The 26,578-nt window shown below is 39.2% G+C and overlaps 2 protein-coding genes and 1 pseudogene across 3 annotated transcripts in view; 2 read left to right on the top strand and 1 right to left on the bottom strand.

The window, feature by feature from the left end:
- The window catches only part of EML4 (EMAP like 4), a 147,140-nt gene extending 133,452 nt beyond the window's left edge, over positions 1 to 13,688 (bottom strand). For both annotated transcript variants that reach the window (XM_027621109.2, XM_027621110.2), the window contains exon 1: positions 13,389 to 13,688. In XM_027621109.2, the coding sequence (XP_027476910.1) occupies positions 13,389 to 13,413 (25 nt within the window). In that variant the 5' untranslated portion in view covers positions 13,414 to 13,688. The remainder of the gene's footprint in view (positions 1 to 13,388) is intronic.
- On the top strand, positions 8,127 to 8,413 carry LOC113937210 (60S ribosomal protein L39-like). Its single transcript, XM_035728758.1, has one exon. It carries the CDS (start codon positions 8,157 to 8,159, stop codon positions 8,310 to 8,312), a length of 156 nt encoding a protein of 51 aa, XP_035584651.1. The 5' UTR covers positions 8,127 to 8,156; the 3' UTR covers positions 8,313 to 8,413.
- A 9,806-nt stretch (positions 13,689 to 23,494) lies between the features above and the next one.
- On the top strand, positions 23,495 to 26,352 carry LOC113938394 (annotated as a pseudogene).
- The last annotated feature ends 226 nt before the right edge of the window (positions 26,353 to 26,578 follow it).

Genomic DNA, 26,578 nt, shown 5'->3' with positions numbered 1-26,578 from the left:
CAAGCTTCATGAGAGCAGGGATTTCAAATGTCTCATCCACCAATTTTCCAATGCACTTAGCCAACATGTGATCCAAAGAAGCTAATCAAAATCTATTTACTTATTGTGTTTATAACCAGGAAACAAAAAAAAAATAAGTGGTCTATATGAGACACTAACCCATACCCTTAACCACTATAGTATGCACTAATGAACCCAAGTAAGGAGTTTCACAGTGTGAGAGTTTCAGTGTGCATATGATCATTAAATCTCATTCACAAATAAAAATTTCAAGAAGTATTAATTACTTTCCCAATCATCTTGCTTTACTCTAAACTTTGGTCCTAACAATTTATCTCAAATAATCCACAATACTAGATCATAAAATTTCAGAAATTGTTCATGCCAAAAACACATCCACACTAATTATAACTGGAGAGACTTAAGAAATAAAACCAATGCCAAGAGGTACTCAAAGCAGTCAAAGAAAATCAAAGGCTATGCCTCAACTAAAAACAGGATATCCTTCAAAGTTTAAAAAAAAAAAACAAAACACCTCCTACTCACTCATCAACAGGATTCAGTTATGACACTTTTCTGGAACAAATGACTCAAAGAAAATTGCAAACAAATTTTGTCATTTGCTCTGATATGTCACTTAAACATCAGCATTCTACTATCACTTAAAGATTAGCATAAAGTAGTCATCTCAACACCAGCATGCAAGAGCAAAAGACAGTTTAAGGAAAAACGTAAGATGTCAACACTAAATAGTTTTAAAACAGGAAGTCATCTCAACTTTAGGAAGTCATCAATTTTGGAAAGGTAGAAAAAGCACATTCTCTGAAAAAAAATTTAAAAAGGAAAAAGTGCATTCTTATGGGATATGACAAATATAATACAGCATAATTTGACCCCATAATATACTAACATCTCACTGGTACAGAGATTTATCTTAACAAACAAAAAAAACACACAAAAAAGAAAAATAATCGTAACAAAAAAAATACTGGGAGTATAGGGGCGCCTGGGTGGCTCAATCGTTGAGACTGCCTTCGGCTTGGGTCATGGTCCCAGGGTCCTGGGATCGAGCCCCGCATCGGGCTCCCTGCTCAGCGGGAAGCCTGTTCTCCCTCTCCCACTCCCCCTGCTTGTGTTCCCTCTCTTGCTGTGTCTCTCTCTGTCAAATAAATAAAATCTTAAAAAAAAAAATACTGGGAGTATAAACAGTCTATAATTTAAAACATATATATACCATCAAGTTTGTGAACTAAAAAAAGCTCACGAATCTTATTAAGGTCCTCATTCAGAAGTCTGTTATTTTCCTCTGAGGAACATCTGGTATCCTGTTACTCACATATCACCTACATTAGCGATATTTATTAGGTATGATCCCGTCCAAGTAGATGCTACACCATACAATTTAAATAGGCATAGGCCTTGATCTCTGGATTCCTCTTTTTATGAAATTCAAATCAATCCTTACGTCTAAGTCAAACCAGCTTTATTATCTGGTTTCCCAGACCACAAAAGATTTAAAACTGGAAATGAAAAGAAAGGCTAGGCTAGAAACAATGAGCACCTCTAGAGCTTAGAGTACCATTTCGTGCCCAAAGGAATGAGGTTTAGAGAAACAGCTGACCATAGAAATTGCAACAGAAGTGTTAAAAAAAAATTTTTTTTTTTAAAGTCCATCAGAAAGCAAGGAAGCCAGCAAAGACCACTAGAATCAGGATTCAGGAGTCGATCTGAAGATGCTTCCACAGATCAATGATGGGAAAATGTGAGCACAAAAAGAGTAATGGCAACACACTGAAATACATAAAATATACAAAAATCCAAAATTTTCAATTTAAAGAATATACAAAAGACAAAGAAACATGTTTTAAAAACACCAAATGATACAATTAGCACTTGTATTAAACTCTACAGAGCAAAAGGTCTGGTTTCTTCAACAAATTGCAAAGAGAAAAGGAAAGGGAAGGGAAAAATACTAAAAGACTTAGGAGACACAGCAACTAAATGCAATGTTTGGATCTTAATTGAATCCTGATTTAAACCACTGTAAAATGACACTTATGAGACAATCAAGATATTTGACTGGGTATTTGATATTAAGAAATTACGGACAGGGGTGCCTGGGTGGCTCAGATGGTTAAACATCTGCTTTCAGCTCAGGTCATGATCTCCAGGTCCTGGGATTGAGCCCCATGGCAGGCTCCCAGCTCAGCAGGGAGTCTACTTTTCTCCCTCTCCCTCTGCCTCTCCCCCTGCTTGTGCTGTCTCTCTCTCAAATAAGTCTTTTTAAAAAATTTTTAATTAAATTTTAAGAAAAAAGAAATTATGAACAAATTTAAGGTCTGATAATGAAAGAAGAGTCCTTATCTTTCAAGAGATATAAATGCAAATGTTATGGGTGAGCTTTCGTAAATGATACAATAAAGAGAGGAAAGGGTAAAGCACACAGACACTAGGTGACAAGCAACAGGAAGGAAAACAGTTATAATTATGTACAGTCATTTAGTGTATGGAGCAAACAGCCCTACACAGAAAGCTCTTGAAGGCACCACTGTGTCACAGTAAAGAACCATGTCCAACGCCCATAATAACCACCATCTGTCATCAATAAGTTAAATTATGTTCTATATACAAAGCTTAAGGAGACCAGATGTCCAAATAATGGAATACAATGCACTGAAGTTTATATTTATACTTGCTGAGAAGGAAAGATGATCATAATTTTGTAAGTGGGAAAAAAACATGGTTGATTTTGCTGCTTAAATACATTTTCTTTTACCCAACTGCCCTGATACACACAGTACCTAACAGTACCTTACTCCAAGATAACTGCTGATTGTTTAAACACAGAAAAAGAACAGTAACAAATATAATCCTGAATGACTTCCCACTGACAAATGTCTTCAAGCTAATTTACATTAATGATCTAGTCCCCAGTTTAACACCATTTCTAAATGTAAGATAAAATATTATGCAGTTATAAATTACTAAAGAACCATAAAAAATGTTAACTAACAAAATGACTTAATTCAAACTCTCATCTGAACCCTACTTAAAATTATATAAAATACAGGGCGCCTGGGTGGCTCAGTTGGTTAAGCGACTGCCTTCAGCTCAGGTCATGATCCTGGAGTCCCGGGATCGAGTCCCGCATCAGGCTCCCTGCTCAGCGGGGAGTCTGCTTCTCCCTCTGACCCTCTTCCCTCTCGTGCTCTCTCTCATTCTCTCTCTCTCAAATAAATAAATAAAATCTTTAAAAAAAAAATTATATAAAATACATATGCATGTATTATGAGCTGAATTGTATGTCCAAATCATTTCACTGGGTCAAAAAGCAAGAAAGTCCTCAAAGAATGATGGAACATATCAAAAGAATGCAGGAGCTACGGGCGCCTGGGTGGCTCAGTCGGTTAAGCGTCTGCCTTCAGCTCAGGTCATGATCCCAGGGTCCTGGGATCGAGCCCCACATCGGGCTCCCTGTTCAGCAGTGAGCCTGCCTCTCCCTCTGCCTGCCACTCCCCCTGCTTGTGCACTCTCTCTCTCTCTGTCAAATAAATAAAATCTTAAAAAAAAAAAAGAATGCAGAAGCTAGCATGAATGGGCATCCACTAGCCAAAATGGGGCCAATGTGAGCATCAAAATAAACAGTAATGGATTATACCTCATTGAAAAAAATAGGATACTTGAGTTCATACAGATATAAATAAACCAATAAACTGAAAGTTCAATGAGGAACAAAATATTTACAAAGTTTCAAAGCAACTCCTACAAAATACTTATTAATAACAACAACAAAAAAATTTAAAGTACTTCTACAGTGGAGAGGCCAGGTAGACATCACCTTAATCAAACGATCAAAGCGGACATCACCAGCAATGGGACAAATCAAAGTTATACACCATAGGACAGGATGCAATGAGACAAAACACATTTCACCTCTGTGGCATCTGTGCCAAAGATACATGAACTGAATCAGGAGGAAACATCAAATTAAGGGACCTTCTACAAAACAACTGGCCTGTAATCTTGTATCAAGGTCATAAAACCCAAGACTAGGCTACTAGTTCCAGATTGAAGGAGACTAAAGAGACATGACAACTAAATGCAACATTTGATTCTGAGCTGCATCTTCTTGCTATAAAAGACATTATTAAGACAATTAGCAAAATCTCAATGGGTCTGATGATTAGATAGTAGTAATGTATCAATATTAATTTCCTAGTTTTCTTGGTTGTAGTATGATTATGTAGGAGAATGACTTTGTTTATAGGATATACACACTACAACATTAGAAGGTGACAGGGCATCAGTTCAATAACTTAATTCTCAAATCAAATTGTATGAGCACAAGGAAGACAGACACCCCCACCACCTCTTGGGCTAAATAAAGGCTGCAAACATATGCCCACAGAGGTCAGGCAATAAAGTAAATACCTGAAACAAGGTAGGTATATAAGGTAAGGACTGAGACTGCTTATCTGACACATCACTTAGTGATCATCTGGAATGCAAGCCCATAGGGGCAAGATCATTCCAGAGATTCAGATTTTTATGCGAAATTTCCCAATTTTTAAAACACTCAAAAGGCCAAACAAAACATGTCTGTCGGCTAAATTTGAACCACAGCTGCCTCAAGCTCAGAGGCATGTTTCTCAAACTGAGGCCTAGGGATAAAAGGAAACCACATGATATGGAACTATTCTTACAGCCAGTTTTATCCCATGAGTTTGCCTGAAACTGTCAGAGAGAGGAGCCATTTCTATACTTTTAAAATGCTGTACTATGGAGTTTAATGCAAAGTTCATGATTTTTAAAAATAATTTCAAACTTACAGAAAAGCTGTAAGAAGAATACAAAAAATACCCATACAGCTTTTACCAAATCACCTATTGTTAACATTTTACTCATTTGCTTTACTTGCCCATAAGCATCCTCCCTCCTTGCATATACATACACACAGCTATGTATACAAAGAAATATATGTATACACACACATATATTACAACATTTTTTCTGAACCACTTGAGAGTAGCTCATGTATCATGGCCCTTTATTCCTAAAAACTTCAGTGTGGACTACTCCCTCACATAACCTAAGGATAGTTATCGCCTTCAGTAAATTTAACACTGATGCAACACTTTTATCCAGTCTTACCATCCATATTTCAATTTTGCCAAATAATCCAATGCTACCCTTTATAGCATTTTCCTTTCTAATATAAGATCCAGTCTAGGATCACATACTGCTAGAAGTTGTCATGTCTATTCTCCTTTAACCTGGAACATTCCACAGTCTTTCTGTGTCTTTATAACATTAACATAAAAAAAAAAGTTTTTCCACCATTTTAAAAAATAGGATGTTCCCCTATTTGGATTCAGTGTTCCCTCACGATTAGATTCAGGTTATCCATTCCTGGCTGGAGTACTACATAAATGATGTGTTCTCAGGGCATTACATTCAGAGGCACACAATGTCCACTAGTGCTATTTATTTTGATCACATACTCAAGGTGTTGTTTGTTTTCATCACTGTATAGAGTTACTTTTTTTTTTTTAACCTCTTTGCAACTAAAGAGCAATATATGAAGAGATATTTAAGACTATGCAAACAACCTGCTCCTCATCAAAATATCCCCTTAGATTCAGTATCTATCAATGATTCCTGTCTGGACCATTCCTTATTATAATGGTTGCAAAATAATCATATGAATTTTTAAGTTAAATAGACTCCAGTTTTTGGCTATACTCCCAGATCCCTCAGGTGTAAGCACTCACTCAGCCTCCTCTACTTTTGGAGCACCAGAGTACCATGGTTTGAGTACAACACTAGAATAATCAGGCAGAGCTTCCAGAAAAAACAAATGTACTGAGCCATGCCTTAAAGACTGGACAGATTTCAAACAGCTAATGAGGTGAAGAACCAGTCAAGACACAGACAGCTTCATCAGGAAAGCTTAAAAACAAAACAAAAAACAAAAAAACACAACATAGTGAATCCTTCTGCAAAGTAAAAAATATACCCTAGCTTACCAGTTTTATGAAACCATATTTCTACATAGTTTGCCTGAACTACACTGATTCTAGAACTATCAATATATTTTTACTATTAACTATATTCCTATCATTATATTCAGATCCTAAAAACTTTTCGAAAACAGAGCACACAATTTATTGTAACTACTTCTGACTGTTCATCCACTTTTTCATGTGGATGTTAATCTTCCCACCTTCTCTCAAGGATTGGGGTCAGCCACTAAAAGTGCATATTTCACCTGACTATAACCCACAGTAAGAAATAAATTTTATACTGCAACCTAAGGCAAACATACACAACTGAAATTAAAAGTTTCTTGAAGCAGTATCATGTGAAGCACTGATATTTTATAATCTTTCTTTCTTTTCCTCCTTTTTTTAATGTTGATCTTGACCCCAAATAAATTAATTTCTAAATTCATAATAATAAGTCATGCACAAGACCTACATTTGAAAAACACTACCCTAGAAGCTGGCATGAATTCTTCACCAGATTCCCAACAAAGTCTGGGACAAAGTTTTCACTCATTTCAGGTAAAATGAAAAAAATGAGAACATAATGAGTAATCTTTTAAAGGACTCCATTCTCAGATTGTGTACAATAATTATTTCATCTTCAAAAGCTCTTTTATGAAAGTGAAGGTGAAAGTGAAGGCTGTAAGTTGTTGATTATATACTGGTCCCGTTTTTTTCTCCCCAGATTTTACTGGACCATAAAATCTCCAATATTGTGCTGTGAGATTTCAAAGACACATGAGAGTGTCAGCCTTCAATGGGTTTATAATTTGGCTGGAGAAATAAGACTAATAATATTTATTAAGACTTGTCATAATTATTTCTACCTTATAAGAAGAGAGATTCTGTAATAAGTGGCCTAAGAACTCTCTTAGGTTAAAAGTTCAATACTTTGGGCTGGGAATGAAAGGGAACAAATAAGGAAGGGTGTTTAGAAAGGAAACAATATTTAAGTTGGGCCTTAAAGGGTATGGAGAATAGTCACAGGGATGAGAAAGCGCCAACAGAATCTGGGGAACAAGAAACAGGTCATTTTGGCCAGAACTTGTTAAGATTGTAGGAGATAACAGAAGACCTTGAAAACAAGGCTAAGGTGTTTGAATTCAGTCATCAAGGCAATGAAGCTGAAAGAGAGAATGGCATAATCAAAGTACTGCTTTAGGAATATTAATCTGAAGGCCACATACCCCCCCAATAAAAAAAATTAGGTGGAAATTCCTTAGGCTATACAGTAATCCAAACATGAAATAATAAGTATCTGACCTATAGTGACAGAAAAGGAAATTAAGGGATGAGAAAAGGTGACAAGAACTGAAAAGTCCCAGAAGAGATGTTAATGTAGTAGGCAAAAATGGGAAGGAATCAAACATGGTTCTGATATTTCAAGGTTGGATGATACAGACAGTGGAAAAAAAGGAAAAGCAGCTCTTTTAGAGAAAGAGTTCAGTGTTAGATGTATGAGTGGACCATGAAGAGTCAGCAGTAGGGTAGGGAAAATAAATTGAACACTATCAGAAAAATCTGAGTTCAAATGAAAAAAATGGTTGGCATCCAAACAAACAAAAAACTAGAATGCAAAATTTTATCTATAGTATGATTTTAACTACACAAAAAATTGTCATAGAAAAAGACTAAAAAATATACCAACATGTTAACATACATGCAGATGAGCTACAGAAAAGATAACTTATTTTTCTTTCTTCTTTTGTATTGTTTTCACTGGATACAAATCCAACAAATCAGGCCTCCCACCAAAAAAAGAAGAAAGGAGAAAGAAAACTCTGGGTTCAAAAAGTCTTTAAAAAAAAAATCGAACTCTCTGAACCTCAGGTTCTTCATCTATAAAAGAATAATTTCTTCTCTCCCAAGATTAGTGTACAGATTAAATGAGATAAAGCATAAAGCAATATGCAAAGTTAAGGCATTATAATAGAATGAGAGAGCTAAAACTACAGGACAAGAGATCATACAGAGACACAGAAATATACTATACATTTGGGAATCTTCCATACTGATGTAATAGTTGAAGAAGTAGATTATGGATGTATTAAAAGTCTTAGAATCGTTCTTTTTCGCCGCCATCCTGCTCTGCGTGGCTGGCTGCTTCTCGCCATGTCTTCTCTCAAGACTTTCAGAATCAAGCGATTCCTGGCCAAGAAACAAAAGCAGAATCGTCCCATTCCCCAGTGGATTCGGATGAAAACTGGTAGTAAGATCAGGTACAACTCCAAAAGGAGGCACTGGAGAAGAACCAAGCTGGGTCTGTAAGGCATCACACGTCATGAGATGACACACCTAACTGGCATACATATTTAATTAAGCTGCGTGAAGATCATGTGTTCTATCATTCTGTAAACATCCTTCCTACCTGGCCATAGACTTATCATGGAAATGATTTTTCTCTCTGACTATGCTTCTGCACCAGTAGGTTGGTTCAGTAATAAATGTGAGACCTCTCGGCTCTACTACTGTTGTGTTTCTGATTTGCGAAGTACTGAATTCCCCACCTGTCAGATCATGCACAGCACTGTCAGAACTTCCTGCAGTGATAGAAATGTCCCTTGACAACCAAGTATGTAAAGTGTGGCGAGGGGGTGCCTGGGTGGCTCAGTGCCTTAGGCCCAGGTCATGATCTTAGGGTCCTGGGATCAGGCTCCCCACTGAGCAGGGTATCTGCTTGCCCCTCCCCTGGCTCAAACTCTCTCTTCTCAAATAAATAAAATCTTTTTTTTTTTTTTTTAAGATTTTATTTATTTATTTGACAGAGAGAGAGAGCACGCACAAGTAGGCAGAACAGCAGGCAGAGGGAGAGGAAGAAGCAGGCTCTCCGCTGAGCAGGGATCCCGATGCGGGGCTCGATCCCAGGACCCTGGGATCATGACCTGAGCCGAAGGCAGGCGCTTAACCGCCTGAGCCACCCAGGCTCCCCTCAAATAAATAAAATCTTTAAAAAAAAATAAAAGTCTTAGAATCTATTTCAAAATCAAAAAGTTCTTTGTAAATTTCTTATGAATATTGAAATTTTACATGTTACAGAAATGGACTCACATGGATAAAGTTAAGAGAGTACTTTTCCCACATGTTACTCAAACTTAAACATAAGTTTGCTAAGTAAATTATTTCATTGTTTTAAAAAGCCAGGCTCTATAGAGGTAAATTTAGCAAGCTCCAAATGTTCCCTCTCAGAAGTTACATGCTTTATACATAGCACAGCATTCTAAATGGTGTTTCTCTCCTCTAGTCCCATTTCTGGTACTTCACTTATGCTTAAACATCTCTGGATATCTATAAAAACCAGATAGTAAACTCCTACAGGACAAGAGCATGTCTTCTATTTGTCCTTCCCATAAGAACAACCAAGCACAGTACTGGTCACAAAATAGGTATTAATCCACTTGGATGCTAAAAAATACTCTAACTCATGTCATAGATGTTGTAGTAACCATTTGAGTTACTACTCATGTCTTGTTATATAACTTTAGCCTATCTTAAGCCCTTCAACAGACAACTAATAAATTAAAAGAAAAAATTCCCCAAATAATATTGTATGATAAACATTTTTATGTGAATAAAAAATGCTTAAGACTAGATTAATACTTAAAAAAATACTGCATTGTTTCTTTAAGAAAGAGTATGAGATGAGAAATCATAGTTCTAATATTGTGATGTTAAATAGACTGTTTTCTTGGAATGCCTGGTGGCTCAGTCAGTTAGGTAGGTGTCCAACTCTTGGTTTCACCTCAGGTCAGGATCTCATGGGTTATGGGATCCAGCCCCATGTCCCCGGCCAGTCCAGCACTCAGCGGGGAGTGAACTTGAAAAATTCTCTCCCTCTGCCCCTACCCCCACCCTCTAAAATAAAATCTTTTAAAAAAGATTTTCTTAAAATAGTTCATAAATGGAAGCACACCACTTCCATTTTGCTTGTTTGTTCATATACCCTGCACCAAAATGTTATGTTTCTTATAGATACTAACCCTACAATTTCATTCGTTACAATTTTTATTTAAAAGAACTTTTGAGTTTTGTTTTTAACTAACCTTTGGAGCAGAAAGTTAAAACTGATATGGTTAACTGTAGGCTTTCTTTAAAGTATAAGCACTGACTAACCTCTAGGCTAATTCCAAGATAAATGTCTCAAAATTAAAAACTTTATTATGAAAAAAAGATGCTAAAAAGACTAAGGATGAGGGGTGGGTGGGGGGTATGTGTGTAGTGATCTGAAGGCAGGCTATCAAGACAGTTTGTTTAGGGTACTCCCCCCCACATACACACAAATTTTTTTTTTAAATTGTTTCCAAAGCACTGCCTTTTTAAATTACCATAATCTGTGAACGAAAAGATATTATGCCTAAGGGAAATTCCATAGTACAAGCACCTGCCAGCCAAACTGCCTAAAATTCATCAGCGGCAGAAATTAAAAGCATCCTTTAGCTGTTTTTATGTAAAACAAAATACGACAGGTATATAATTTCTACGTGGCACACAGAACATAACCAATCACCTAACATTGCTCTCAATGATCTCAAAAGCCAATACACAAAACCTTAATTCGGACATCTTATAAGACGCATACTGTCTTCCTTATCTAAACAGTCAGCAATCAAGGGTACAGTTTGAATTTTAAGTTTTCCACTTTACAAAATGATCCAGCATAAGATTCCCTTAAATAATCAGCTTCTCTAGAATTATTGTTTATAAAGCACTTAACTTTTCTGCTCATATAAATGAAGTTTTCTCACTTTTTTTTTTCAAGAACCCATCTGGTATACAAAAGGAGATACACATGTATACTTCCTTGAGAATAAATAAATGCTTTCAATACTTGTGACCCCAGATGAATGTCACATGTTTTGAATTCTTTAGTAAAAAAAAAAAAGTTTTAAACACCTTCTAGAATACAAGTGCTTGCCTTTACATTCATAGCTCTCTTACGATAAAATAAAGATCACTGTAACTCTAAGCTCCAGACTAATGAACTGCAGGGAACAGAAATAAGGAATCTGGCAAGCGCTAAGTAAAGCTCTGTTTAAAGACTACCAGTAAAATATACCAGCATTACCCCTCCCCCACCCCAACCCTTAGAGGTTTCCATTAAGATAGGGCCTAGTTTTAGTCTTACAAGGGGGGGGGGGGGGGGACAGAGAGAGAAAGCACAGAGCTCCTGCTGAAAACTATCTTCATCAGGAGTAGCTCCAGAAATACTGCCAGGAACCATTTCTTTCCCTCTCTGCTGACACAGGTTCCTCTCTCTAGAGACAGGCATCTCCCCTGCAGCTGATCAACACCTATCTAAAGAAAAGTCTTATCTACTCAAGGATGGCATCAAATGAATAAAAAAAAAAAAAATCCCTAATGTTAGGTCAGCTGTAACATTCTTTATGAAAAGTGGAGCCCCCACAGCAATTCTTCATCTTTCAATCTCTCATATCAGTTCCTCATGAACTGAATAAGAAGGAATAAAGTTATTTAACAAGGTATATCTACTGTTTCAAAATAAACAAGTTCCCCCAATTGGTGAGAAAGATTCCCTCAAAACACTTAAAGAAAATGAAGCCTTGGCAAGCCTTTCAGAAGTCCTTGGAATCAACAGGAAAGAAGTAAAAGCTGATTTCTACTTTGAGTAGTGCTGCCACCATTCCTAAATGCTGAGGAGCCGACAGTGCAGTATCTCAGTCCCACATCTCCCAATACAGTCAATTTTTGCCCTAGTATACGAGCACCTCTTTGTGAACATATAGGGCAAGTCTTTCAGTCCACTATGAATAGCGAATAAATGCAGGCATGAGGCAAAAAAAAGAGAAAGAAAGCAAGCAAGCAAGCAATGAAAAATTGATGCCTCTTTAAAAGGAGCCAAGAATGAAACAACCTCACTATGTAAGGAATTATAAGACATCAAACATTAGATAATGGACAACAGGTGCCCTTGGGAGGAAAGAGTAACACTCAGTTGTCTCCTATTTTAGGATTTCCACTCTCAAAGAACTCTAATGTGTGTTTTTCTTTTCTTCCCACAGAGGCTCAGGGCCAAAATTATAGTTTTTACTATTTAACACCTATAATGGGTCCATTGCTCTTCGACTAACTTTTTGACTTTAGATTTTAAAAATTCAACTAATCCCAATATGGCTGAATAAAGTGTGGCCTATGGCCAGATCACGCACTGATCCATGAGCATTAATCAACCAGGGATTTATTACCAAGAAAGGCGTCTGAATACAAACTACCTCCACATAAAATACCGAAAATACAAATCCAGCAACAGGTATCACATAACTGCAGAATCAGCCAAAGCAGAAACTGTTTCTCTCACCATCATAACAGTTGAGCTCAATCTTTAGAGTAACCAGATTCCAATAGCCTCAAAGAATAGTAATTCCAGACACAGATTATAGGGCGTTGAGTACCAGCCTCTAGTTCTGATTCCCTTAGCCAGTTACAAAATATATTACCTTTATTCTGCTGAAAGGGAACACTGAAAGGATACTGCAGCCTACTTAATAACCTCTTCCATTCCACAAAGACAACATATACCAAAAATGGAGAATCCTTTCTTTCCCTGACAGAGGCCCCCTTTCCTATGGAGTCACTGGGCAGAATGACTTCTCCCCAGCATGCTCGCAGAGCCAGAGAATACTTCTGCTTTCACTCTTCTTTTAAAGAGGGTCCCCCAACACAGATGCACCTCTTCCTTTCCTGTATTAAGCAAATGATGCTTCATTTCTTCTAGTTCTCTCCACCACTGCAAAGTGTTCAGAGAAGTGGAAGGAGAGAAGGGAAGTTGTCATACACTTGGAGATATACTTAAAAGAAGTCTCCAAATTTAAAGTGAAGACTGGGGGGCTGCCCTCTTCCTGAAGAGGGAATGGGGGTCCCTACCTCAAAAAGGGACCCCCTGCGTGGGTAAGGGGTGCCTCCACTCTGAAAGAGAGCTCAGTATGTGGAAAGGAAGACTGTTGTGCCCTTAAAGGGTCAAGGTTTCAGAAAGGGGTGCCCCAACCCTGAAGGTAGGTCTGTGGGGGGAGCCGTGATTGTATGGAAAGGAATGTACCAGCTACTGGGGGCCTCTCTGAGAGAGGGGGTTTCCACTTTGCGCGAAGGAGGGCCATGCACTGAAGGGGACGCTGGGAGGAAGGGAGGGTCTTGCTGAGGAGGACTGGGCATGGGGGGAGGGGTTCTGAGTCCACCGTAGCCAGCAGAGGGGCGGTAGCCTCGAGGGGAACATGTGCAGTGGAACTACTACCATCCCCAGGGGCAGGGTGGAGAGCAGGGCCTGGGCTGTGTGTGGAGAGAACAAGGCTCCCACTCCGCGGAGAAGACGGAGGACTCCCCAGCCGTACTCACCGAGACTGCCGGCAAAACCGTCCATCTTGCGGGGAAAGCGCCGGACTCGGGGCTCAGCGGGGCGGGCACTTCATTCAGCGGACCGACAGGGTGGCCGCCGCTGAGCCTGACCCGCTCGCTCTCTAGGCTGCCGGGCTCGGCTCCTAGCCCCCGCCTCCGTCGTCGGACCGTCCGCCCGTCCCGGGGCAGTCAGCCGCAGCCGCCCGGGCCACTTCCCCGTCAGGTTGAGAGCCTCGCCGCTCTGCCGCCTGCCCGGCCTCCCTCCCAGGCAACAACCGCGAACGCCGCGCTGCGCCCCGCCCCCGCGCCCGCGCCCGCGCCCGCGCGCGGCGGTAGCTCCACCCCTGCGCACGCCGTCACGCTTCCGACTCCGCCTCCCACGTGACAACATGGAGGCGGGGGCTTGCAGACCCTTCCCTCTCACCTTGCTTCGGCTTCGGGATCCGGCCGTCTCGCGCCGAACTGGTGGCTGCGCTTGCGCAGTGGTTCTACCGAGGGCCTGGGGACTTGGATTTTGAAGCTGGTTCCGAATGGGTCATGATAAGGGTTGGCCTCTGGCCTGAGATTGCCAGGAGCGTCGAGAGATTCTCTCTCATAGCCCCTTGGGGTTATGAGAGTCCCACTGGAGCCCAAGTCCAGAACCCCCCCACCAGACAGAAGATGGTCGCCCCGTGTGTCCTATAAGGACACCAAGGAGGCAAACAAGTGAGAGGAGGACTCCCTTCTTTCCGGGTTCTCCCTCTACCCTAGTACGGGATATATGGGGGTGAGTCTTCCTGACTGACTCAAGGCCACGCCTGCCACAGTCTCAGAATTCAAAACGGAATGGAAGCAAGGAATATTAGTGCTGGACAAGACCCAAGAGTTCATCTTGCCTCCTCTTCAGGGAGAACACAGCCTTAGAAAGGACCTGACCTGCCCAAAGTCATGGAGCCTGGTAGAAGCAGAGCTAGAACTCAGGCTTCCTTACTCCCCCTGGTGTTCTTTCCACCAGAGATGCAAAGCAATCCCTTATAGGGCATCTAATAAGATTGCCTATTAGTGAACTATAACAAAGGGTTTTAATGAAGTAAGCCTGAGTTCTCAGCCCAACTCCATGTGACTAAGTAGGTGAGCATCAAGTCACTAAACTTACTTGGGACTCAACTTTATTCATTTGCAAATGGAAGGACTGGACTTGTAACCAAAGCATGTACAGACAAACAACCACCTTCATCGTCCTCCTCCCTCCCCTGCTCAACCCTGTTCTCCATCTTTCTAAAGACCTTCCACTGGCTTCCAAAGTTCTTCTTGGGACTTGGTTGTGTGGATCAGAGTAATGAAGAGGAGCACTGTGAGGTGCTCATGAACTAAATTGATGTATACAATAAGAGCTGAGTTAGGGAAGAATTTGCGTCATTTTAGACAAATTGCAGGAGAAAGGAACAGACTGAAGAAGGGAGATGAGAAATATGAGGTTAGCAACTATCATAATGAGAAGGACTTAGTTAAAAGGATGGTTAAACATTTTGTTGCTAAACTCCCTCTGGTGCCTCTTTAAAAATCTTCCCTAAAAATCTAAATTACTTTTCATGTCTTTTGTGGATATCAGACCTGTGTGTCTTCTGAATACCATACCATGTGGAGACAAGCCATAAGGCAGCCAAGATAAATTGAGGTTACAGACTAAATGGTGTCCAGAGTTTCCTCCTGTTTCAAAATTAAATTATTTACCCAAAGTTTCCTCTACCATGGGCATTTTTATATCTGTAAGTTTCTATTAAGTCTAACCACTTAATGTTTGAGAAGGCCTTAATTCTTACAGCTGCTCTTCTGTGTCTGCACACAACACTCTCTGCCTTAGGTCAGTTAAAAGAATAAGAACTTCCATTGATATACTACAATACATATATATATATTTATTTTAATTCAGAGAAGGATCCACATTTTGTGGGGCCTGAAGTTTTTCTATTTGTGGAGCCCTTCTAAAAAAACAAGCACAAAATTGGGTTAAATGGAGTATTTATTTGGATGCAGAAAAGAAATCACAACAGATTACACATTTTAAGAAGACTGCAAATTCTACAAATGTTACACAATCAAGAAATACAACGTTCAATTAACTGCCCAACATAACTCCAATATTTTTTTTTACTAAATTTCTTGGTTGCGTACACTTTGATTATTTCTTCATATGACAATGATTCTTTTTTTTCTTTCTTTTTAAGATTTCATTTATTTATTTGACAGAGAGAGACACAGAAAGAGAGGGAACACAAGCAGGAGGGAGGGAGAAGCAGGCTTCCCACTGAGCAGGGAGCCCAATGTGGGACTCTATCCCAGGACCCTGGGATCATGACCTGAGCCGAAGGCAGACGCTTAACGACTGAGTCACCCAGGCACCCCTCTCTTTTTCTCAATAGATACACAAGCAGGGGGGAGAGGGAGAAGCGGTCTCCCCACTGAGCAGGGAGCCTGATGTAGGACTTGATTCCAGGACTCTGGGATCATGACCTGAGCTGAAGGCAGATGCCCAACCGCCTGAGCCACCCAGGCGTCCCATGACAGTGGTTTTTAAATAACTCTTTAATAAAGAGGATAAAAAGATAACTTAGTTTTTCCTCTAGCACCGTTGATCAAATTTGTCTTTATTATTGGGATATAGTTGGAATGCATAAAAAACCACTTTGCACATATAGTACAGCTGTTTGTAGTGTTGCTGCAGGAATTCCGATTAATTCTATTTCACATGATTCCCATTTAAAAAAAGAAAAGAAAATGTATGGTGAATTTTAAACTATGCATACTGAATTATTGAGTATATTCCTGATAGAACTATTTTGTTTGACATCAGTGACAACCAAATATATATCATATATATAACAATTAGAAGGGGACGTCTGGGTGGCTCAGTCGGTTAAGGGTCTGCCTTTGGCTCAGGTCATGATCCCAGGGTCCTGGGATCGAGTCCCACATCCGGCTCCTTGCTCAGCGGGGAGCCTGCTTCTCCCTCTCCCACTCCCTCTGCTTGTGACAAATAAATTAATAAAATCTTAAAAAAAAAAACAATTAGAAGAATTTTCCCTAGTCTAGCTTCTGGCTTTTTATGTTTCAAACCTTATTTCTCCCATAAGACCCACATAATTTTTCAATGCTACCCGTATGTTCATAGTGTATGATGACCCCTAGCCCCATCACGTCCATGATAGGATGCTGGGTGAATCAGTGCAGTGGCCCATAGGAATTTTCCTGGAATCTATTGCTAAACAAAGACAGCCAGCAATAATTTAATTAAATGTGAGTGTAATCCATGTAAGTATCTCATTAAGCCTGAGATTAAATATATCCCCAACTCAACTTTCCGTTAGCTAGATACCTAAAATATCCAAAGCCACTACAACACCACCTGACAAAATGGGAAATATGACAAAGGAGAGATTATAGTGGAAAGACACACTTTCCTAGAGCCTTGGAAGAGACCTCTAGAGCTTAAGTTTCTTTAACTTCATGATTAATCTGCCTTTGTTTCAGTTACTTTTTTTTTTTTAATAGAGAGAGAGTATGCTCGAGCAGAGGGGAGAGGGAGAGAGAAAGAGAATCTTAAGCAGGCTCCATGCCCAGCTTGGAGCCTGACATGGGGCTCGATCCCATGATGACAAGATCACGACCTGACCCAAAATCAAGATTGGATGCTTAACTGACTGAGCCACCTAGGTGTCCCTCACTTACTTTTATTTTTAAATAAAAATGCTCATCCTAACTAGTGAGGACAATCAAAAATTTATATATATATATATATATATATATATATATATATATGGCAAAGACAGGACAAATGAAAAAAATGCTCGTGCAGAAAAAGGACAACTAGGAGGAGAAATATAGCAATTATTCCTCCACAGCAATTCCGGAATTCTGGAATAAGCATAATGCTTCTGTAACCAGAATGCTGGGATAAGCATTTTGAAGGGCAAGGAAAGTTCTTCATTTAAATCTTAATCTTCTGTCCACAATAGTCAAACTGTGGAAAGAGCCAAGATGTCCATCGACAGATGAATGGATAAAGAAGAGGTAGTATATATATACAATGGAATATTATGCAGCCAGCAAAAGGAATGAGATCTTGCCATTTGCAACGACGTGGATGGAACTGGAGGGGGTTATGCTGAGTGAAATAAGTCAATCAGAGAAAGACATGTATCATATGACCTCACTGATATGAGGAATTCTTCATCTCAGGAAACAAACTGAGGGTTGCTGGAGTGGTGGGGGGTGGGAGGGAGGGGGTGGCTGGGTGACAGACATTGAGGAGGGTATGTGCTATGGTGAGCGCTGTGAATTGTGCAAGACTGTTGAATCATGGATCTGTACCTCTGAAACAAATAATGCAATATATGTTAAGAAAAAAAAAGATAGCAGGAGGGGAAGAATGAAGGGGAGTAAATCGGAGGGGGAGATGAACCATGAGAGACGATGGACTCTGAAAAACAAACTGAGGGTTCTAGAGAGGAGGGGTTGGGGGGATGGGTTAGCCTGGTGATGGGTACTAAAGAGCACGTTCTGCGTGGAGCACTGGGTGTTATGCACAAACGATGAATCATGGAACACTACGTCAAAAACTAATGATGTAATGTATGGTGATTAACATAACAATAAAAATTTAAAAAAAGAAAATAAATATTTTAGGCTCTGTGGACCATATGGTTTCTTTCACAACTATTCAATTCTGTTTCTGTCGTGTAGGTATGGAGCAAAATCAGCCATAGATAATAAATAAATGAACAAGTATGGTCATGGACCCCAATAAAACTTCATTTGTGGACATTAAAAAAAAAATCTTAATCTTCTTTCCAAGGAATTTCCTCGTCCGTTGTACTCCATGGCCCCTGGCTTTGCTATTCTATGAGAGGGTGTTGAGGAATATACCTTCCTTATAGCCTGTTCAGCTCACTCCTTACTGGTACAAATATGAGATCCAAAGGTTATTTCCAACTCAAATAGTCAAAAGATTTCTTTGAGAACATGATTCCCTCAAACACTTGGTAGGTTTCTGATCCATTTGCTTCCAGTCAGCAACATGTGCCAACAACCACACCCATACTTCTTTCCTACACATAATTCTCAAGCATGATTTATGTCTTTGCTTTCTTCCCCAATTCCTCTCTCTCTGAATTTAATGGGGGGCTAATTCAAGTCATTAGATTCAGATGAGAAGACCACACTCTTAGATCATTGTAGTCTGGATCTCAATAGACCTTTGTTACTCAAGGGTATTTAATATTTTGTTCCCTATCTAGAAGCAGTCAGCTTTCTAATCTTTTAGCTTCCAAATTTCTGGACTTCTCTAATTCTCTCTTTTATTTCTGTTTCCAAATCAGTCAGTTCTTGCTTGACTTTTTCTCTTTCCTGCAATGCTTTACTAAAGTTAGCAAATAGTAGCCAACACATATTATTACTCTAACTCTTTCCAGAAACATCCTCTAGAACCATATGCTTTACTAGGCAAGTAGTATGCTACCTTCCAAGTTGCATAAGCAATAGTTGTAGCAAATCTTGTGCCATGACATGGCAAGTCTCTCCCGTAATTCAACCTCCAATATTTGTTCTCACACCATCTCCAACCTAACTATGAATTCAAGATCACATGTTTTTGTTCTTTTTTCCCTACAGCAGCATTCAACTTAAAGGTTTCTTTTTCTGTGTTAGTCAAAATAAGCTAGATGCTATTTTAAAAGTCCCCAAATTTCAGTTAGCTTAATATAATAAAATGTTTTCACTTCTATCAGTATCCAATGCAGATCATCAGCGGACTTTGCTCCATGAAGTCATTCAAGGATCGAAGCTTCTATCTTGAACTCCACTCTTTTCAGTTAGTGAATACGAGTAGTAGTGGAAGAACACAGAGGACCAATTAGGAAGATTTTATATTTTAGGCATGGAAGTGTATCCGTCACTTTTTTTAAATTTTTTATTGTTATATTAATCACCATACATTACATCATTAGTTTTTGATGTAGTGTTCCGTGATTCATTGTTTGTGTATAACACCCAGTGCTCCATGCAGAATGTGCCCTCTTTAATACCCATCACCAGGCTAACCCATTGTATCCATCACTTTTATCCATAATCCATGGGCCCCATCTTAGTTACATGACTGCACTTAACTGCAAGGAAGGCTAGGAAGTACAGCCTAACTTTGTAACCAGAAGGAAAAGAGAAACTAGCCAAATAGTTCCTGCCAATACTTCTTTTCATAGCTCTTATCAGAGTTATAATTTTTTATTTACTTGAATGATTATCCAATAAGTGTTTCATCCATTATATTGTATACTCCAGGGAGAGCTTTTAGAACATAGGAGAGGTAGTACATCACAGTGATTAAGACTGCAGGCTCTGAGATCATATTGCTTAGATTCAAATCCCATACTCCTTAGTATTCAAATCCCACACTTAGTAGCTATGTAACACAGTCTCTGTGCCTCAGTTTTTTCCTCTGTAAAATGAAGATGATACCATTTCTACTTCTTAGTTACTGAGAGGATGCAATGAGATAATACATGTCAAGCCCTTAGAACAGGGCCCATTATGTTGTAAGTACTCAGTAATTATTAGCTGCTGTTATAATTATAAGTGGGCTTGTGTGGTGCCTGTTTTTGCTTAAACCATTGTATACTCAGTGCTTATTACAGAGAAGCTGGTCAATAAATATTTATTAATATTGGACAAACATAGAAGAACTCTGAAAGCTAGTCAAACTGAATACATTATTCAACAACCAAGGCCCCACTATTTTAAAGCAACCAGTATGAATTTTTCTGTTTTATATTTATCAAATTAGATCTGACAAGCTGTTTAATAATGCCATAATAAAATGGAAGATTGAATGTAAATCCCTCAAAATGAAAACATAACCATACATTATCATCAAATGAACACACATAAAAATCCAAATATACTATACAATTACCAATTACTGGGTAGTTATTTAGATTCTTCAAAGAATTTATCTTTAGATTATTTGCAATACAGAACTCCCCCTGCCCCTCACTTTGAGCCCCTTAAGTGCAATTTAATTCAGGTAAATGTAAAATATGCACCATTCCCCAGGAGTCCAATTATTGCAAAAGGGTAAGTATAGCTATATCAAATAATACAAGTTTAAAACATTCTCTTTAAAAAAAAAAACATTCTCTTTATACGTAGAATCTTGACTCTGTGCATAGTTACCTTCCCCTCTATGTCAAAATGGTTTATGGTAGGAGGAGTTTCAGAATGCCTTTTTTTTTTTTTAAGATTTCATTTATTTATTTGTCAGAGAGAGACCACAAGTAGGGGGAACGGCAGGCAGAGGGAGAAGCAGGCTCCCCGCTGAGCAAGGAGCCTGATACAGCACTCGATCCCAGAACCCTGGGATCATGAGCTGAGCCGGATCAAGACCTGAGCTGAAGGCAGACGCTTAACTGATTGAGCCACGCAGGGGTCCCAGTTTCAGAATACTTTTAAAGATACATAACATCTACTGTCAAAGCCTTGACCTGAGTTTTGAAGGAAAATAAAAAATTCTTACATTGATTTCTTTGTTTTGCCCTCATTAGCTAGACGACCTTGAAGGGTAACAAGAAACTCTTTCTGGCTTCTTGAATTTTTCTCTCTGTGTCAGTCAAGAATACGTTGTTTGCAGTCTCCTGTGTTGTTGGTGTGGATCCAACAGCTCTTCAAGGAGTCACATTGCTTGGGGGTTGAGTTGATGGTTCTTGTGATCTGTAAACCCCCGAGACCAAACTTGAGGGTTTACTCAGGGTTTTCTGTGTGTCCTCTGGGTTTTTTGTTTCACTTTGCTTTGGTACTGTATCTCCATATCCAGCCAAATCAATTTCATGATGTTTAAAACTTTTTCTGATGTCAAGTGGAGAAAAGGAACAGAAAAAAAAAAAGATTTTTACAAATTAATAAAAGTTAAAACTGAGCTGTTTAAATGGTGCTGTTTTTACCTGCCTGTTCTTGTCCGAAAGTGGCACATTCCCAAGAAGAGGAAGGTTCTACTTGGTTCCTTAAATTGCCAAAAGCCCCAGCCCAGATTTTCCCCCCTACCCCAGTATTCTTGCAACATTATTTCCCAGTTGGTTGATGCCAAGGCAAAAAGACATCCTTTTAGTGGTTAGAGAGGATCAGTTACTTAAACAATTTCATATCAATGTTGTATTTATAGTTTTGCAATAAAACAACCTTCAGGGGAAAAAAAGTGTCAGTCAAAAATAATGAAGTGCTTTTTGGTTTGCTTTGTTTTTAGTTTTTCTTAGGTTATGTTGGGCTTTCCACTCTTTATTTCATTGTCTTAATGTTATTTTAAGACTAAACGCTATGGTCCTGGAATTGCATAGATTGTCCATATGAGCTTATGTGTGATACAGAACAAAACTTAAATGTTTTTTTTTGGGGGGGAGTTTCTTTATTTTAATTATATGTTTAACATAAGAGGTGTATGAAAGAGCTCCAAAATCTGTAAGAGGCTAAATGGCAGGGTTGTTCTAGCTTCTAACCATAAAGAATGTTTAGGGCCAACTAAAATGATTGCAAGAGAAAAAACAAAGAGTGTGAGAGGATATACCCCAAAGTGTTAAAAAGTAATTGCCTCTAGGAAATAAAATTGAGTGGTGGAAGGCAAGGGTAGAGAGAGATACAGGGGATTTCACTTTTATATTATTTTAATATCATAAATGTGTTTTAATTTTTAAAAACCATTAATGATGCAAAAACAAAAAATATGTTGCACACACTCACCCACAAATTGTATCTGTAGAGACTGGTTTAAAATATCATGCTCATTAAATAATTGTTTTACCAAGCTTGGCATGATTGTTATCTTTCACCTAAGACTTTCCAGACTTAAAGACCTCAGAAAAGAATCGAGCAATTAATAGTCCTGTAAATTCTTGGCAAGAGTTTATGCAAATGAAATCTATCCTGTGAGGATCACCAAACATGCCTCACTTAGGGGGAGTTGGACGCATGAGTGAGTGAATGAATGTGGATGCAAGTTATTGTTGATAGCTCTAATGGGGACATTTGTGACAAGCAGAGAAAAGAGAACAAGTGTGGGCTGAAGAGTTAAGCTTTTCCAATGCCAACCTAAGATTTATGCCATGAAGTGGGGCTTGAGATTGTAGAACTGATTCAAAATTTCTTTCTACGTGCTAGAGCTTCACCACATTTACTGGATGTTGGGCAAACCTTAGAAATGATAACTAATAATTTTCATCTGTCCACCATAACTATACACTTTTTCCCCACAAGGAATTCATAGCAGCTTCTCACAAAATTGAAATTCTGCAGGGAAATACTTTAAAATAGCAATGTTATAGTGGAAAGCAGCCAATCAGGGAAATTCAACTCTCAAAATGAATAACACAGGAAGTTCTCTACTTGCAAATAAAATATTTCCAAAAGGTCATTTGTAAGTCAGCTGTTTGAAATCAGGAACAATGCTATAAATGATGGTTAGATTGCCAGCCCCCAAAACATGTAGAATGCTGATCCCAACCTGCCTGTGTTAAAACCACATTGATGACAATCTTATTTAAGGTTTTGAATCAGACAGGTCTGTAATTGAATATTGTCCATTATAAGCATCTGTGAGTTGATGTTGCAACCTAAATGCAAATTATAGCAACACCATTCTGACTTTCAAAGAGCTGACTTACAAATGCCCTCGGAGATATATTTTATTACCCCCATTTTTTCAGACAAAAAAAATGAGTCTCAGAAGTATACAATTAGAATGTGGGACAATCAGGGTTTGAACCCATGTTAGTCTGCATCTGAGGTCAAGTTCTTTTCACTGCACCAGTTTACCTCTTATTCTCATTGGGATTTTTGTTGTGGAGATCTTTGAATGCCAGGCTGAGACATCTATCAACAAGGTAGTTTTAGCAGCAAGCAATATGATCAAAGTGTTGTCACAGAAAAATTAACCTGTGGGCGGATAAACTGGAGGAGGCATTGAAAGTGGGGAATGCAGTTAGGAGGCTGTTGCAGGGGAGGGAGGTCAGAAAGGTCCAAGAAGAAAAGAGCGTGAAGGGAAACAACAACACATGAATGAACAACAAAGAAAACCCTCACAGACCTGGATGACTGCCTCAGAAGCTGAAGGAGAGGAAGAGGTAAAGGAGAGTTTTGAGGTGCAGTTCCTAGTGATGGAGAAAATGATGTCAGCATTAAATGCAAATGGCAACTTTAAGAAATGAGGTGATTATAGAAAATAAAATACAGTGATTAATTGCCATATCTCATTGGCCTGCATCAGAATTCCTTTCCTTCTGTGGGAAGCTGAGGGGAATTAGAGGTCATTTTTGTCATGACTTAGACCAATTGGAAGCCCCAGCTCAGCTTTTTAAATTGGGGGGAATAACACAAAAACTAGCAGTTAAGTATCACACTGGAAGTTAGGTTGAGAAACTGAAGTCCAGCACTGATCGTGGGGGAGGGGGAAGATGGGGGGACAGCCAGCTCCAGGGCAGCGTCCTCAACAGACTCCTCCTGTGGGGTGAACTTGGCTGTGCTCTCCGTGCTCCAGACTGCCTGGGTTCCTGCCCGTTTTCCATGCTTGGTCCTCTGGCTTCCCTGTCTACCCAGTGAGCCACTTGATATCCTCCCAGTGAATTCATTTTCTGTGTGACTTAGCCAGAGTGGGTTTCTGTTGTTTGCAGTTGAGAACCCTGAGTGGTACAAACACTTTTAAACACATTGTGCTAGCATCATGCTCAGATGCCCAGATGGAAGCTTCCGCACACAGTTTGAAATGTGGGACTAGAGTTTAGGAGAGGGTTGGGTCCGGGAATATAGATTTAGGATTTTTCTAAATAGAGCCAAAGATGTAAGCCATGAGAAATCATCAGGGGAGAAGATTTAAGAGACAGAGAAAAAAAATAAGCAAAGTGTAGGACTTGAGGGACCACCAATATTTACTTAGGAGGCAAGAGAATGAGTCGGAAGAAGTAACAGTTGTAGGAAACAAACAAAACAGTGCCATATTGGGACACCTCAGTGGCTCAGTCGATTAAGCGTCTGCCTTCGGCTCAGGTCATGACCCCGGGGTCCTGGGATCGAGTCCCACATCAGGTTCCCTACTCAGTGGGGAGCCTGCTTCTCCCTCTGCCTCTCTGTTTCTCATGAATAAAATTAAAAAAAATCTAAATAAATAAATAAATAAACAAAAACAAACAAACAAAAAACAACCTAGTGCCATATCACAGAACCCAAAGGAGCTGAGGCTTTAAAAAATGACAGATATCAGATGATATTAAATACTAGAGTCCAAGGAACAGAATTGAGAAAGGGGCACTAGACACAGTGATCAGAAGGTCACTGGTCTTTAGAGAGCTGTTTTATCATGATGGTGGGAAGGATATCAGGTTGTAGGGGGAGAAAGACTAAGAGGGTGGTGTGAAAGCAGAAAGAGAAAATACGGGTTAACGTTTAAAGAAGTTTGGCAGGATTTTGTCTGTCTTGTTCACTGCTGTTATTTCTAGCTCCTAGGAAAGTACCTCGTATATGGAAAGTGCTCAATAAATATTTGTTGAGTGAACAAAAAAGTGCAGAAGATTAACTTGAGCTGAAGGATGGTAAAGGGGCACATTTCTAGAATTGGGGGTACCTTACCAAGTCTTCTCTCCTCCTTCCTCCTTCAGCTGGAGAACCTGATTTCCTAGACTCTCCAGTAGTTACCTACTAGTTGCTTCCTCCCCACCCCACACTACTATCCCCCTTATCCACTATTCACTTTGTTTGTACTGCAAGCTAATATAATGACCATTCCTTAGATAACAATTTATCATCCATATTAATTTCTTATTGTCCTCAAAAAATAATACTTCTTGGACTAATTTATGTCCCACTCAGAGGTAAGTCCAATATTACTCATCCATATTTATTTTCATACCACAGTAGAACCTCAACAAGCTGTTGTAGATGACCTGATAAAACTAAGACTGATTAACTAGAAACTTAATATCAGGTATACTATCAGATGATACCGCAGTTGCACATTTTTAGATATTCACTACTCTATGATCCTTTAAAACACCAGAATTGAAATCTAGTAACCAAATGACCAAATATAGTATCAAAACATTGTAAAGAAATCTCATAAAAGCCTACAGGTAAAATGGCCTCTGATTTAAATAACAATAAACGTAAAATGTAAGATTTATTTTATTTAAAATTTTTCTCTCTCCAGATGTCAGAAGTCTATGAGTAAAGAACAGGTATTTAAAAAATAGGGGCACCTGGGTGGCTCAGTTGGTTGAGCATCCAACTCTTGATTTCTGCTCAGATCATGATCTCAGTGGTGGGACCGAGTCCTCCATTGGGCTCTGCACTGGGAGTAGAGCCTGCTTAAGATTCTCTCTCTCTCTCTCTTTCTCCCTTTGCTCCTCCCCCAGCCCTGCTCTCTCTCACTCTCTCTCAATAAATGAGTAAATAAATAAATAAAAATAAAAGTTTAAAAAATAGGTGCGCTCGTTCGGTGCGGACCCGGTACCTCTTTTGTGAAGCGGCAGCTGAGGAGACTCTGGCGCTCGCTACGGCCGACGAAAAGCCCAAGGAAGGAGTCAAGACTGAAAACAATAATCATATTAATTTGAAGGTGGCGGGGCAGGATGGTTCTGTGGTGCAGTTTAAGATTAAGAGACATACACCACTTAGTAAACTAATGAAAGCCTATTGTGAACGACAGGGTTTGTCAATGAGGCAGATCAGATTCCGATTTGATGGGCAGCCATCAGTGAAACAGACACACCTGCACAGTTGGAAATGGAGGATGAAGATACAATCGATGTGTTCCAGCAGCAGACAGGAGGTGTCTACTAAAAAGGGAACTTGCTACTTTACTCCAGAACTCTGTTCCTCCAGACCAAGAAGACATTCTCAATTAGAAAGCCGCAATTTGGTTCCACCACATCCTGACTACTACAGTATAGTTTTCTCTATTTTTTCATTTTCCCCTTCCCCATTCCTTTATTGTACATAAAGTAACTGTATATGTGCACAAGCATATTGCATTTTTTTTAACTAAATGGCCAATGGTATGTTTTGATCGACATCAAATGGAGATGGGATGGGGGAAAATACTGCTTCTGTGAAAATACCCCCTCTCTCCATTAGTGCCATGCTCAGTCAGCTCTTATCTTTATATTCTAGTAAGTTATTTTGCT

The sequence above is a fragment of the Zalophus californianus genome, chromosome 8 (genome assembly GCF_009762305.2).
Source record: "Zalophus californianus isolate mZalCal1 chromosome 8, mZalCal1.pri.v2, whole genome shotgun sequence".
Classification (NCBI taxonomy): Eukaryota; Metazoa; Chordata; class Mammalia; order Carnivora; family Otariidae; genus Zalophus; species Zalophus californianus.
The sequence above is the reverse complement of the archived record's forward strand: the minus strand, read 5'-3'. Positions and strand labels throughout refer to the sequence as shown.

Bases quoted from the DNA above. Each gene is read 5' to 3' on its own strand.
- LOC113937210 (XM_035728758.1), top strand. From the start codon at position 8,157: ATGTCTTCTCTCAAGACTTTCAGAATCAAGCGATTCCTGGCCAAGAAA.